Source organism: Hippopotamus amphibius, chromosome X (genome assembly GCF_030028045.1).
Source record: "Hippopotamus amphibius kiboko isolate mHipAmp2 chromosome X, mHipAmp2.hap2, whole genome shotgun sequence".
In the NCBI taxonomy this organism is placed as follows: Eukaryota; Metazoa; Chordata; class Mammalia; order Artiodactyla; family Hippopotamidae; genus Hippopotamus; species Hippopotamus amphibius.
This window is the reverse complement of record NC_080203.1, coordinates 119,518,510-119,533,209: the sequence shown is the minus strand read 5'-3', so window position 1 is coordinate 119,533,209 and position 14,700 is coordinate 119,518,510. Positions and strand designations below refer to the sequence as shown.

The window sequence follows — 14,700 nt, the reverse complement described above, 5'->3', positions numbered from 1 at the left end:
TGAAAAGAATGGGGCACTGCCAGTGTACTCCTGCCTGTGTCCTTCATGGGGTGCTGCTCTTTAACTTGGCATTTAAGGTCATCTAAGACCTATCTCCATTTTATCTTTTTAAACCATTTTTACCATTACTACTTTTAACAAGCTCTCTCCAATTCTTCACAATCATGCATGTGACTCTGATACAAGAGCTACAAAGACTGAGTTGATAAACATAGTGTTTAGGACTGTAGTAATATAATATTTACAAAGTTAATGTTATGAACCATTAATGTATGCATGGTCATTAGAAATAAACAAGGGGAACAGAAGGGTCAAAGGACCAAACTAAGAGAAAGTCATTTCACAACTTTGTCTGAGGCCAGGCCTACTGTCAGCCACAAAACTGGATACCGCCCTAGTTACTAAGAGGCATACTTTAATCCTAGGGAATAGTCTGAGAGAGCAGGATCAGCCTCTGGGAGGAAAAGGACAGGAAAATTAACACTTATTAGACTCTTCCTTTGTTCTAGGTACTTATTTATCTCCTTTAATTCTCAAGCCTCAGAAGAACCTTTGCCTGCTACTGCAAGAGCCATTAAGAGAATTATTTCCCCACTAAGCAAGAAACTGCTTTAATGATTCTTGGATGATTACGGAGACCTGAAGAGCCCAGATTCCCTATTTCCTCAGCATGGATCATCAGAGCATGGAGTCATCTAGCCAGCTGAGAAAGGATAGAAAATTCTGGAGTCCAGGAAGGTATCTTGGCTTGAGGGGCTATATAGCACCCTACCTTCTGCTATGAAGGCAGTCTCTCTCCCAGCCCTACCAGAATAAAGGATAAAAATAATCAAGTCTCTCCAGCAGGGAAGGGAGAAAACAAAATACACTGGCTGGAACAAGTTAACTTGTGAGAAATTCAACTAATTATACATAAATTTGAATTAACATGCAAACATTCCTGGGGAGGGAGATGGTGGAAGGTAATGACTACCTGTTATATTGTGGTATGGATCAATTTAATTAGACAAATTTCTTATATTTTTATGAGTGGAAGACATAAAAATTTTACTTCAGGTGCATAAAGACAAGAAAGGATTGAGCCTTCAGAAAGCCGGAAGAAAGGAAAACAGCATTAAATTCTAGAAGATGGAAGAAAAGTGGATCTAGGATAGGAAGGAGGCAGATCGCAAGGCAAAGAACAAAGGGAAGAGAGGAAGAGATAAGGTGTCGAAGAAGGGAGAAAAATCCAGCCAGAATGAAATGGCTGTACCACAAACAGAAACCAGGGGACATGTTCAAGAGAAATCACAGGGGCAGCTCCATATGTCAAGAAGGTCTGAGTGAAGGTTAAAGGGTCAAATAATGATGCAAGGTTTATGTAAGAAAAAAGTGGCAGTACCCAGCGTTCTCCAAACCCTTTCAGCTCTATTCCTTGTTCCCTCTGGTATTTATCTTTAATATGATAGCTAATATCCTTATACTATTTTCTCCTGACTCAACAATTTCAGATATTGCCTCTAGACATCCTATTATAGATGACTTAACACTCATATCACATATTTTGGTTAAATCAATATTAAGTCTTTACAAATATTATTTCTATGTAAACACTACTCACTGCTTGAAGGAATATACTCAGAATATTACATTTCTGTTGTACGTTTCTCTTTTTTTTTAAGAGAACTTTGTGTATTTATTATTTTTTGGCTGTGTTGGGTCTCTGTTGCTGTGCGCGGGCTTTCTCTAATTGTGGGGAGTGGGGGCTACTCTTCATTGAGGTATGCGGGCTTCTCATGGTGGTGGCTTCTCTTGTTATGGAGCACAGGCTCTAGGTGCATGGGCTTCAGTAGCTGTGGCACATGGGCTCAGTAGTTGTGGCTCGAGGGCTCTAGAGCACAGGCTCAGTAGCTGTGGTGCACAGGCTTAGTTGCTCCGGGGCACGTGGGATCTTCCCGGATGAGGGATCGAACCCGTGTCCCGTGTTGGCAGGCGGATTCTTAACCACTGTGCCAACGAGGAACTCCCACAACATTTCTTTTTAAAGTTTATAGTTGCTTTGTTTTAAAACTTGCTTTCTTTTCTTTGCACCCATCTCAAATTCTTCTCACTTTGCCGCTCAAGTGGATTTTCAATACTCAAATCTATTGGACAGTTCATAACTTCTGACCTTTTTTTTCCCCGGAAGACTGCCCTCCTGGAATCATGTCTGCTTCAATTTGGACTGAGTACTCTCTAAGCCTACTGAATGAACTAGTCTTCTGAAGCATCCTTTATTCATCATAATGGGAAGGAACTTTCTTCATTGTGCTTGTAAATGTTGGGTCTTTTGTTGCCAGAATCTCACATCTTTCCTTTAGTTAATAACCTTCTACTGTTGGCAGAGCCCATTTTCCTGCAACTTCCAAAGAATAGGTACCTGTCTGAAAATATCTTCACCAAAAATCATTTTCACTAGGCATTTCAAAAACATTGCTCCTTGACTTTTTCTTTTAATGATTTTTAAAATTTATTTATGTATGTATTATATTATGTATGTTATTGGCTGTGTTGGGTCTTCATTGCTGCAGATGGGCTTTCTCTAGTTGTGGTAAGCGGGGGCTACTCTTTGTTGTGGTGTGCAGGCTCCTCATTGTGGTGGCCTCTCTTGTTGTGGAGCATGGGCTCTAGGTGTGTGGGCTTCAGCAGCTGCAGCACACGGGCTCAAGAGTTGTGGCTCACAGGCTTAGTTGCTCTGTGGCACGTGGTATCTTCCTGGGGCAGGGACTGAACCCGTGTCCCCTGCATTGGCAGGCAGATACTTAACCACTGCGCCACCTAGGAAATCCTGCTCCTTGACTTTTAACTTTCAATGTTGAAACGTCTGATATTATTTTTATACCCAGTTCTTTATATATGGTATAAAAAAATCTCTAAAGGCCTAATCTTAGTCTGTTTGGGCTGCTATAACAGAATACCATAGACTGGGTTGTTACGGAAATTTATTTCTTACAGTTCTATAGGCTGGGAAGTCCAGACCAAGTTGCCAGCAGATTCGGTGTCTGGCGAGGATCTAATTCCTGGTTTATATATAGCCATCTTCTTGCTGTGTCTTCAAAGGGCAGAAGGAGTGAGGGAGCTCTCTGGGGTCCATTTTATAAGGGCACTAAACCCATTCATGAGGGCTCTGCCCTTATGACCTAACCACTTCCCAAAGGTCCCACCTTTAAACATCATCACATTGGGGATTAGGCTTCAACATATGAATTTTGAGGGAATACATCCAGCCCACGGCAAAACTTTTAGGATCTTCTCTTTATCCCTGGTGTTTTGATATTTCATAATAACGATCCTTCTTGAGTAGGTCGGTTGGTCTTTCTTTTCTTCTTCTTGAGTAGGTGGGTCTGTCTATCTTTCCTTCCTTCCTTCAGTCCTTCTTTCTTTCTTTTTTGTTATTATTAACAGGCTTTCAGTAGGCTGTTTTCATCCAAAGACTCATGGTCCTCATGTTCGGGAAAAAAATTTTTTTGGTATTTCAGTATTCTACCTAATCTAAGAGCTCGATTAGCACTGTATCATTAAGAAAGAGAAAGTGTTGCCAATTACAATGCGGCACACCTTCAATTATAACAAACATTCTTATTTCAGAGATATTAAGATGTGGGGGAAAAACATCTATCTTATGGTATTTCTTTCCTAATTTCTTCCCCTCTATTTCCCCACTGTCTCTTTCTGGAATTCCTATTAGGTAAACGTTAGATTGCTCTTTTTCTTTTTCTCTCCTACTTTGTCTTGTTCTATTCTGGGGGAAGTTTCCTCAATTTTAGCTTCTAAATATTCTACTAAAATATAAAATATTACTATCACATTTTTAATTTCTAAAGAGTTTCTTTTTCTGACTAAAAAACAGCATTCTACTCTTGTTTTAGGAAATCAATTTCACCTCTTAGCATTCAAAGGATACTAATTTAATTTTTCTTTTTCCTTTTTCCTGCATTATCTGTTTCTCCCAAGATCTTATTCTTTCATGTTGAAAGCCTTTCTCAAGTGTCTGGTGATATTTGGCTTTTAACTCATACTTAAGAGTGAGGCACTAAGAAGTGGACCAGATGTTCTGCAGTTTGTCAACTGGTAGGCTTTCTTGTAGGTTAACTGGCCAAGTAGCCAGCCTTTACACTGAAGATCTCCCAAATGGCAGTATCTGAAGGTCTTTTATCAGGGATCATCCAGTTTCTTCAGGAAAGACGATTCCACTCTCCTGTCTGGAGGATATGATCCTGGTTGGTGAAACGGGTAGGGGAAGGGGATCATACCACTACTGAGGAGTAGGCTTTCACTTGATCTGTCTACAGCCCAGTGTCTCATCCCACTTCCTACTATGCCTGGAGTTCCCCATGTCTGGAGCCTCTCTGGTTCATTTTTCTTTATTAAATACTTTCTGTCTCTTCCTGGGGTAGGAGAGGGGATAGAGTGAAGGCTTTTTATGTTAACATTCAACCAATCTCTATTTTCAGCCTTTGCCATACCTCCACTTTCCACAGTACTTGGTGACCTCATTCTTGAGTTCTTCTGGGTCTTTGGGGCCCTGAATAATGTTTGCTTCCTGCTGTTATACTCCTCAACAGCACTTAGGTCCTATAACTTCGTTTTGTTATGACTCTTTTATCTGTTTTTCATATTTATACATTGTGGCTCAAATAACAGAAGTCTTCTAATTTCAAAGACCATGTTTCTGTTTCTTATTCTCTTTGTCGTTTTGGGTGATAGTTTCCCAGAGGAAAAGAGGACAAAAACTGCTTTATTTTGCCATTTGAAAACTGCAGGTTTCCCTTATTTGCTTTTGTGTCTCTAACAAGTTAGCAGAGTTCTTGGCACCAAACAGACATTCATTAACTTCTTCATTAATGAATGATTAGATGTAGTCAGAGTACAGACTAAGCTGCTCTAACAAAAACCCCAAAAAGCAAAGTCTCGAACAAGATAAGTGCCTTTTTTTCTCTCATGGAGCAGTCCATAGGTATGAGACTAGGTTAGAGTGAAGAGGTGTCGCTAGATTCTTAGGTCAATAAGGATCCAGGTTTCTTCTCTCTTGTTATTCCCTATCCATCCTATAGTCTTGTTGTGGCCAAAACTGGCTAATCATCATACTCTGCATTCTAGCCCATAGAAAAGGGGTCAATTAACCTACAAGAAAGCCTACCAGTCAACGAGCTCCATACATACAGTTAGTATCTCACAGTTTCTATGGGCCAGGAATCTGGGCCAACAAACATGTGAGCTTGGAAGCGGATCCTTCTCCAGTCAAGGTTCAAATGAGACTCTAGTCCTGGCAAACTCCTTGACTGTAGTCCGTGAAAGACTCTGAACCAAAGAAAGAAGTGTCCAGATTCCTGGCACACAGAAACTGTGAGATAATAAATGTATGTTGTTTTAAGCTACTAAGTTTGGGATAATTTGTTATGCATTAAATAACTACTGCAACATCTCAACTTTTACTATTTAAACTATCAGCAATTGACAAAAACTTTTAATTGTAGATTAAAGGCAAATATAACTTAAAAGTATAATGCTAATATATATTTGACAATCTTTTGGATTTAATACCATTAAAGAAATATTAAATATTAGGTTTTTATCTTATACTCAATTCCTATAACGTGGAATGATCTCAACAACTTTACCCACATTGCTGGTAGTATCTTAGTCCTGAACTTTTTCAACCTATCTCTAGAACTCAGTTTTCTTCCAAATGTAAATGTCGCAAATGCTGTGAGTACTCGTAAGGCAAGTATGAGCCATGTATGTAGAATATCACAATGGAAAATGATCTGATTTTAGACTACGGAGAATAAAAAATTTGAAGGTTTTCCTTCCAAAGGAATTGTTGCATAAAGAAAAAAAGGTGGCTGATGGCAGAAAAAACAATATTAATACTTACTGATTGTTTTTACATTTGCTTAAATGCTAATAAATATATACTGTAGACCAATGGAGTAAAATGACCCAGATGGTTTGGGAGATGCTGAAATCTAGACCGAATCTGAAGGCAGCCTCGGGCACTAACCCCCATGCTAGCCAAGACTTAATTCACATGTTGCTTTAATTAACAAGCACTGATGGAACACCTACTGGGTACTGGGAGCCGGATATATGGATGTAAAACAAGGAATAAGTCAGACACGGTCACTGCCTCATGCAGCTCACAGTTTAGTAGAAAATACAGACAAGTAAATAAGCAATGGAATCTAGTGTGGTGTTATCATGTAGGGTACACCTAGGCTGCTAGGGCAGCACAAAGGAAAAATACTCAACTCAAGGTGGAAATGAAAGTGATCGTTGTGTCAGAAAGACACCTCGTTGAAGTGATGTCAAAACTTGGAGCTAAAGGATGATCAGGACTTGATTGGAGGGGATTGGTAAGGGAAAACAATTCTGGGAGAAGGCCTACCATCTATGAAGGCCCAGGAGTAAAAGAAAACCTGAAACGTTCAACTGATTGGACTTTCAGTAGAGGGTAGAGGTTTGCAAAGGTTTTCTTATGCAGGGTTTGGTAGGTCACACTGCAGAGTTTGCACTTTATTTAAAGAAGCATAAAACTTATGAAGGGTTTTGAGAAGAAGAGTACAATGATCTCACTCTTCCATAAATGACATAATGTTCATGACAATTTGATTTCTGAAAAGTTAACTTTCCTAAGATGTTAAAAAGCATATAGAAACACCTAAACTTTTTTAATACACTAGCAAAAACCAGATGGAAGACAAAGCAGAAAAGAATTCCCACTTACAATAGAACAAAAACTATAAAATATCTATGAATTATCTTAATAAGAAATGTACAAAACCATAAAATTTTGATAAAGGATATAAAAGAATATCAGAATAAATGAAGGTTCTTGGAAGTGAAGACAATATTTATTAAAATAATTTTCCTCATGTTAATTTATAAATTTAATGAAACTTGGATAAAAGTCTCAATAAAATTTTCAGGAGTATTTGATAAACTGATTCTAAAGTTCATCTAGCAGATGTATAAGACTACAATTTTGAAAGGTAAAAAGACAGGAAAGCTTGCCTTCCCACATATAAAAAACATAATAAAAGTACAGTAACTGAAAATGTATGTAATTGAAAATGTAAGAGGATATTTTTATAAACTTGATTCACGGAAGAATTTTCTAAATCATGAAACCCAGAAGCCAGATCTATTTAAAAATGAAAACATCTGTACATATACAATGAAAGACAACATAATCAATGTTAAAAAAAAGAGGGGGGGTGAAATATTTGCAAGTTATATTATAGACATAGAGTGAACAACCAGAATATATACAGAGATCATACAGATCATAATGAGACAATAAGTAACCCAAAAGAAAATTGGGCAAATACAAAAATACAAAGACCAATAATGCATGGATACTCAACTTCACTAATAATCAAATGAGATGCAAACTGAAATGAGAAAGTATGATGTATTTAGTGTGGCTCAAATTAAAAATAATTTCTGATAATATCCAGTGCTGAATAGGGTATAGTCAAACAAACACTCACATATAGTGACGTTTGTACAACTTTTTGGTTTGGAGGGCAATCTGGCAATGCCTATTGAGATTTAAATGTTCATATCCTTTGTTCCAGCACATCCTTTTCTAAGACTATATCCTACTGAAACACAAGTTCACAAAAATAAATAGGGGAAAATTACATTGAGTACAGGACATGCACAAAACAGAATACTATACAACCATTTAAAACAAAGCAGATCTATGTGTACTGTCATAAAAAGATGTTCAAGACATATTAAGTGAAAAAAGCAAGCTGCAGAATATATGTATTTTGTAAATATCAATAATAATTATCTTATATGCAGAACAAAATGATGATAATAACTGAACTGCTAACATTGGTTATCTTGCAAGAGGAGACAATTCATTAACTCATTTATTTCATATTTAATGAGTGCCTATTACGTGCCAGGCACTGGTCTAGGTGCTGGGGATTCAGGACTGTACCAAAAAAACAAGATTAAAATTTTCAATGTTAACTATCTCCAAAAAGTATGACCTTTATATTTATTTCACTAATAAATCTATGGTTAGTTGGTTTTTTTTTAAGTAAGCTTTAAGTTACTAATGAAAAACTCTCAATGTAGTTTGTCTTGTCTTTCTCTTAAAATCAGTCTCATCAAACAGTTATAAAAAATGTCACTGGCATATGCAAGAATGTATTTTGCTAAAATTAATGTGAAAGCATTAACATAAGTTTCTAACATGGTAAAATCATTACTATGCTCAGTTTAAAAATAAGAATACTTAAATTTTATGATATCTGATATTTCTATATCCCTTATGATACAATATTTTACTTACAGTTTGTGGATTAATCTCCTCCTCTCCCATAGGTTCATCCATAATTTGCTGTCCATTCTGTGAAAAGTATAGCAAGTAAAAAGTTACCAAAACAGATCTCACATCAGTTAAAGTCAAATGAAGCAGATGAAACAAAATCATACAGGAATATTTTCGCCCCTAAAGGGTTCTAATGAAGTACAGAACCACCATTTAAGTATGCAGTTGCCAATTTGCAACAGGTTGTGCTTCAAAAGTTAATGTGTAAATTGATTATTTAAAACTATAAAAATATTTTTTCATGGAAATGATATAATAAATGATGGTTATTTTTCCAGGTAAGCCCTTGAGTTTATTTTAATAGTTAAATGCATTACAATGGTCTTATTTAAACCTCACCAAACATCCTTCACAATACCTTCTATGGCAAAACACATTCTAAATTCCAACTCCACTGATAATTAATCAGGGCAAATGATTAATTATTTGGGGGAAAATTAAGCTAGATCTCTACATCAAAAGAGATTCCAGATGGATTAAACATTTAAATGTCAAAAAGTAAAAATTATACAAGCATTAGAAGAAAATATAGGTGAGTACTACTTATGAGGTAAGAAGGATAGAAATTATAAAGGGAAAAAAAGACATTTGAATCCATAAAAGTTTAAAACGTCCTCTGCCAGACATAAAAAAGATAAAGACAAACAGATTACAAAAAAATAAAAGCAACGTATGACAAAAGGTTGGTATCCTCAATACATAAAGAACTTCGTTTTACAAACCTGTAAGAAAAAACAATGAACCTCAAAAGAAATGAGCAATAAGGGAAAAAAAGAGTTCAGCCTTAGTACTAATCAAAGAAATGCATTTAACCAAAAGATACCTTTGCCTTTCAAATTTGTAACAATTTACAGAAAAAATAACACCCAGTGCTAATATGAATATGCGGAAAAGAGCACTCTAGGTATACTGCTGGAGAAAGTGTAAATCAGCACAACCTTTCAAGAAGGCAATGTAAGTCTGTATTTAAAAAACAAAAAAGACACAAAATTTTGAAATGTTCCATCATTTCGATTTAAAAAAAGGACGTGCAAAAATGTACATATAAGAATGCTCACCATAACTTTTTCCAAAAAGAACTCCAATTTGGAAACCTAAATTCCTAACAATAGAGAACTAGTCAAATATATTATGGTACATCCATGTAATGGAATACTATGCAGTCACTAAAAGTGATGATAAAGATGTAAATTTACTGACATGGAAAGACAGTCACATGTAATAAGTGAAAAAAGCAGTTTACAAAACAATATGAATTGTAATGATCCCATTTTAAATAAATATATACATGTTTTAATGTATATATTTGTATGGGAAAAACTCTGGGAGGATATACACCAAAATGTTAACAGCTGCTATCTCTGAGTGGTAGAATTTTAGACAATTTAAATTATTTGTTTTGCTTATTTGGATTTTCTAATGTGTCTATAATGTCTATGATTAATATGTACTATCTGTGTAATTAAAAACAAAATAAAACAAAATCAAAAGTCAGGTACACGTAATGTCTTCTCTAGTTCCCTCACTGGAAAAAGGAGTAAATGCCCCTGACCACTTGTTAATTCAACAAATGTACAAGGATCTAAACTAACCATCTTTGGAGAATTATGAACTGGGAAACAAAAGGTACCCTACCCATTATCCCACACCCCACATGAGACAGCCGCTCTGTATTTGAACTCCTCTCTCTCCTCTCCCTATCTCTATTTATTCATCCATCCACTCATCCATCCATTTCATTTCATTCATGCTATGTTCTAAGCACCAAGCTGAAGATGAAAGGTTAATGAAACATGCCCCCATATTAAAGATCCATCCTATAGGATCTCACAGGTCTAAACCATAAAAGGGGCAACTTTCATTTTCAAACATTCATAGAGTATGTTCCTAGGTTAGGGAATGCCCACACTATATTACAATATTACAAAGCACAGAAATGGTGCCAGAATGCAGAAAAGGGGGAGTTGGTATAAAATCTTTACTTTCTTAAAAGACACTTTCAGAGGCTATATATTGCCCACTTCTATGGTAAGGACTAAACTCCAGGATACATGTTTCTCTTCAAAGCCACAACCATTTATTCAACTGAACACTGATCATTTTTATCTAAACATCCCAGACAAACCTTAAACTAGCCCTTAAGAACACTGACTTTGGAGTCAAACACCTAGATTCAAATTTCTGCTCTTACACTAATTATGAAGCCTTGGACAAGTTATTTCAACTATCTAAGGTTTACTTTCTTCATATGGAAGTCTTATCTTCAGAGAGTGACCTGCCACTTAGTAAACAATCAAAGTTAGCTATTTTAATTATAGCCAAAATTCAATCACTCCCTCTGTTGCCCACCAATTTGCTATTTCTCCTGCATCTGCTATCTTAGTGAATGGTATCATCATTAATCTAGTAGCCCAAAGTAGATTTTCTCATTAATTGTACACAGTGTTCTCTTCCTATTAACACAGATCTACTCAATGGCTCCCCATTATCTGGCTTTTAGAACCCTTGGTTTAACTTGAGCTACATTTATATTTTCCATGGGAATATAATTTAAGAATCATCTGCTCCTTGCAATTTTCAATGCAAAGTAAGAATCATAGCTTATAACTTACTTTCTGGTATAGTAGAAACAGCATAAAATCAAAATTAGTAGACCGGGGTAGAGTCCTAGGTTTGCCGCTTAAAAGTTTTATGATTTGGGGCAATTCAGACTTTCTCCTAACCTATTATTTCATCTGTTCAAAATGGGAATACTTGCCTTGTCTACTCAAAGGTTGTTGTTAAGCTCAAAACTGAGATAACTCATAAGAAATACACTGTAAACTGCAAGAAGCTGTTCCAATGCAAAATTACTATTAAGGTAAGGTAGGTTCATGAGGATAAAATAATACTGCATAAAGACCTTTTGGTCTCAGAATCAAAAAAAGTTTAGAATTGGTAAGGGGTCTTGAAAGTTTTCTGTTCCAAATATACAAATATACTCATACCATATGCTTAAATTCTTTCTATCCCATTCTCACCTATATTTGAACACTATCAGGACAAGAAAGTACTATTGCACCAGGCAGCTTACTACACTATCTCAGAAAAAGCACTGGCTGCTAGATAATGGTCTTCCTCGTATAGTAACTTTTCTCAAATGCAAATTCCCTTTAAGAGGATTACTAATACATGATGACTAACTTGCCTGTACTCTATTTACAAAGTAACAGAAGTAAATCTACAGCTATGACTATAAACCACCCCAAGTCTGTTCTTTTCTAGATAACTCAAGTTCCTTCAAACACTCCTTTTAGAAGATGAGAACACTTTCTTTTCTGAGCATGCATCCAATTCATCTTAAAGGATGGTAAGGAGAATTGTGTACAGTTAACATTGTAACCTTGATGTGATCAATGCAGAGTAAAGTAAAGGGCATATCACCTCCCTCGTCCTACATAATAAACATATTAATGCAGTTCACATATGCATTATTTTTTGAATATCCACAACACATTGTTGGGTCATACTATTTTTTTCCTGTTTTCTGTTGGTTAAATCCTTGTTTTCTTCACTTACACTGCAAATAAGCCCTCTATCCTCTATTCTGTACTTGTTACTTAGTCTCATGAATAAAGCCTTATTTTTAATTTTTGATTCATCTTTTTCCAGTTCTGATTCATTGCTACAACCTTTATAGATTAAGATTCCACATCTGCCAATCAGCTTCTTCACTATTTTCAGCTTCATGTAATCTATAAATCATACAGTGTATTTTCTTTTCTGAACTGTTTGCCCAGCTAATTAACAGCAATATACTAATAAAGCAATCTAAGAAAAAAGTTAAGTGAAACATGATCTAAAGGTATTTTATGCTCTACTTTTTGCAAAAACATCTACTTCCTTTCTGAGTTTACCAAAGATTTAAAATTTTGAACAATTTAATTTTTAATAAAAGCTAATATTATCCTACATACCAGTGAAGCTTTACCAAAATCGACGCAAAAAGCACCTTTACTTCAACAAACCTTTTGTATCACTTCACCAAAACAAGGATTCAAATGCTATCTATTAGAAATGAGCATAAAGTTGCCCCTGCAGCTAAAATTTTCCCTTTTGAAAAAGGACTCTTCACTAGAGATTAGGTTATATGGACCACCAGTCTGACTCAATATTGCAATACTTATAGTTCCAAAAGTTCGAGCAATAATACCAAGTAAACAAGAAAAATTATTTCTCTAATTCTAAGAAACAAATAGAAAAAACATGTGGTCTGAATCTGGCTAGTACCAGGTTTAAACTCCAGTTCTGTCACTTACTGCTGTAGTTACCTGACCTTGGGTAAGTTACTTAACATCTTGAGCCTCAGTTTCTTCATTTGTAAGATGCATATAATATCTACTTCATAGGGATGTTGTAATTAAAAGGACCCACCAAGGGATGGTAGATGCTCCGTAAAGGCTATTTCCTGTTCCCTCTTTGACCTCAATTGTCTGTGTGATATTTACATTTCTACAGTTAGTTTCCAAAGTTGTAATACAATGAAGTACAGGAGAGTGCTGAGATACCTGTTTCACCACTTACTACAGCCAACTTCCTGCCAAGCAGGGTGGAAGAGATCATTCATATGGGTGATACATTTTTATACAATGTGGCTAAAGAATGAGTACAAATGAAAAAGAATAGTTTAAACGTGAGGCAAATGTATTTATCCTCTCTCATCCCACCATAATGCCTTCCAGCCAAAAATCGCAGAGCTTGGCAGACTGTACATATGCAAATATTATGTGAAATACTAGAAAAGGTTAGGAAATGCTAATCAAGCTTTACTCTGATAGTCTGAAATGTGCAAAAGTCAAAAATTAGAATAATGTACAATATGGGTTTCAGCAGAACAAATACTGTTAGCTTGAGTTTCAGCAGGTACTGTTTTCAACATAACTGCTAATGTTGTGGTATAAAATTATCACTTAAGATAATTTTCCTGCTCTTAAGAGGATAAACAATTTGAATCCGTAATTCTGAACCAAGGTTTTAGGACTTCTAGAACATCCCAAAGTATTTTAAGGAAAATTTTGAAATGTTAAAAATAAGAATATTTTTCTAATTAAAAACATTTTTATTTTAAGCAACCCTATTGAACAAATTGTTCTGCTGTAATGGCGTGTTACAACCATGCACATTTCCAGGCTGTTTGGCTGTTTGACACCTCTGAAAAAATGCACTGAGTCCAGCAGGAGATCATCTTGCACAAGTACACTAGGACTAAAAAAATGATTTATGATTCATAAATGCTACCTTGAACTTAGTAGGACATATCTACTGACATCCTACTACCTAGAAGTGAAATGTACATATGAACACTGGGAGAAAAGAATTCCTCACAGATAACAGCCTAAAATAACAGAAGGGAGGAGGAAAAGAATGGGGCCAGAGCCCTAGTGTACTAATTTGGAGACCCAGGTTGTGGATATGAGCAAGAATCATGCCCCTCCCCCCGCCCTTTTTTTTTTTAACCATCCTCAAGTTTCCACAAATGTATCTGCCTTCCAAACTCCCTGATATCAGCAGTGGTTTTCCTGCCCAAAGCATATGCCATAGGACTTTCATGAAGGTGCTGTGGCTGAGACATGAGAAACCTCTCTAAAACTTCAGTTAAGATACCATCAAATTGTTCAGAATCCAAAGAATCTTCTATGCAATCACACTGAAACATTAAGAAACAAGCATTTTATATTCTTAATAAGGAATGTATATAATCCTTACCAATGTGACAGGATTAAGAATCAGCTCCTCATTTATCCTAAGGAAATATCAGAGATGTGCATAAAGACTTATGTACAGTGATATTCATCATACTCATTATACTGAAAAATAGAAAACAATCTAAATGACCAACAGGGGACTGGTTAAATAAATCATAATACATCTATTCATATGTAGGAATACTATGCAATGGTTAAAATCAGGGCCTCAAAGAAAAATTAATGATGCAAAAATATGACTGCAATATATTAAGTTATAAAGGATACAAAACTAAATAGTATGATCCCAATTTTGCATAACCCCCCTCCCAACATGTGTGCATGTAACTGGCAAAACATATATAAAACCTTATCAGTAGTTACCTGGGTCATAGGATTTTCTTCCTTGTACTGTATTTTCAAAATTATATGCATTTATTATATATTATTTTATAAAGAGAAAAAACAATCAATGTGATTAGAAAAATCCATTTATTTCTAGTTAAGGTGCCCTTACACGTGCTTTGCTATTCCTCTAACAACTAAAGGTCTGCTAGTACTCAAGACTATTCTATTTTCTAGCCTAGGGTAGGAATGACCACTGGTTAT

General features: G+C 35.7%; 1 protein-coding gene across 6 annotated transcripts in view; it reads right to left on the bottom strand.

The window, feature by feature from the left end:
- The window catches only part of RPS6KA3 (ribosomal protein S6 kinase A3), a 105,694-nt gene that overhangs the window by 68,286 nt on the left and 22,708 nt on the right, over positions 1-14,700 (bottom strand). For 3 of the 6 annotated variants that reach the window (XM_057717867.1, XM_057717860.1, XM_057717863.1), the window contains 2 exons: positions 14,114-14,150; positions 8,330-8,386 (listed from right to left, as the gene is read on the bottom strand). In XM_057717867.1, coding sequence (XP_057573850.1) covers positions 8,330-8,371 — 42 coding nt within the window. In that variant the 5' untranslated portion in view covers positions 8,372-8,386; positions 14,114-14,150. Of the gene's footprint in view, positions 1-8,329; positions 8,387-14,113; positions 14,151-14,700 lie in introns of those variants that run through there. The other 3 variants (XM_057717859.1, XM_057717864.1, XM_057717866.1) reach the window with 1 other exon arrangement.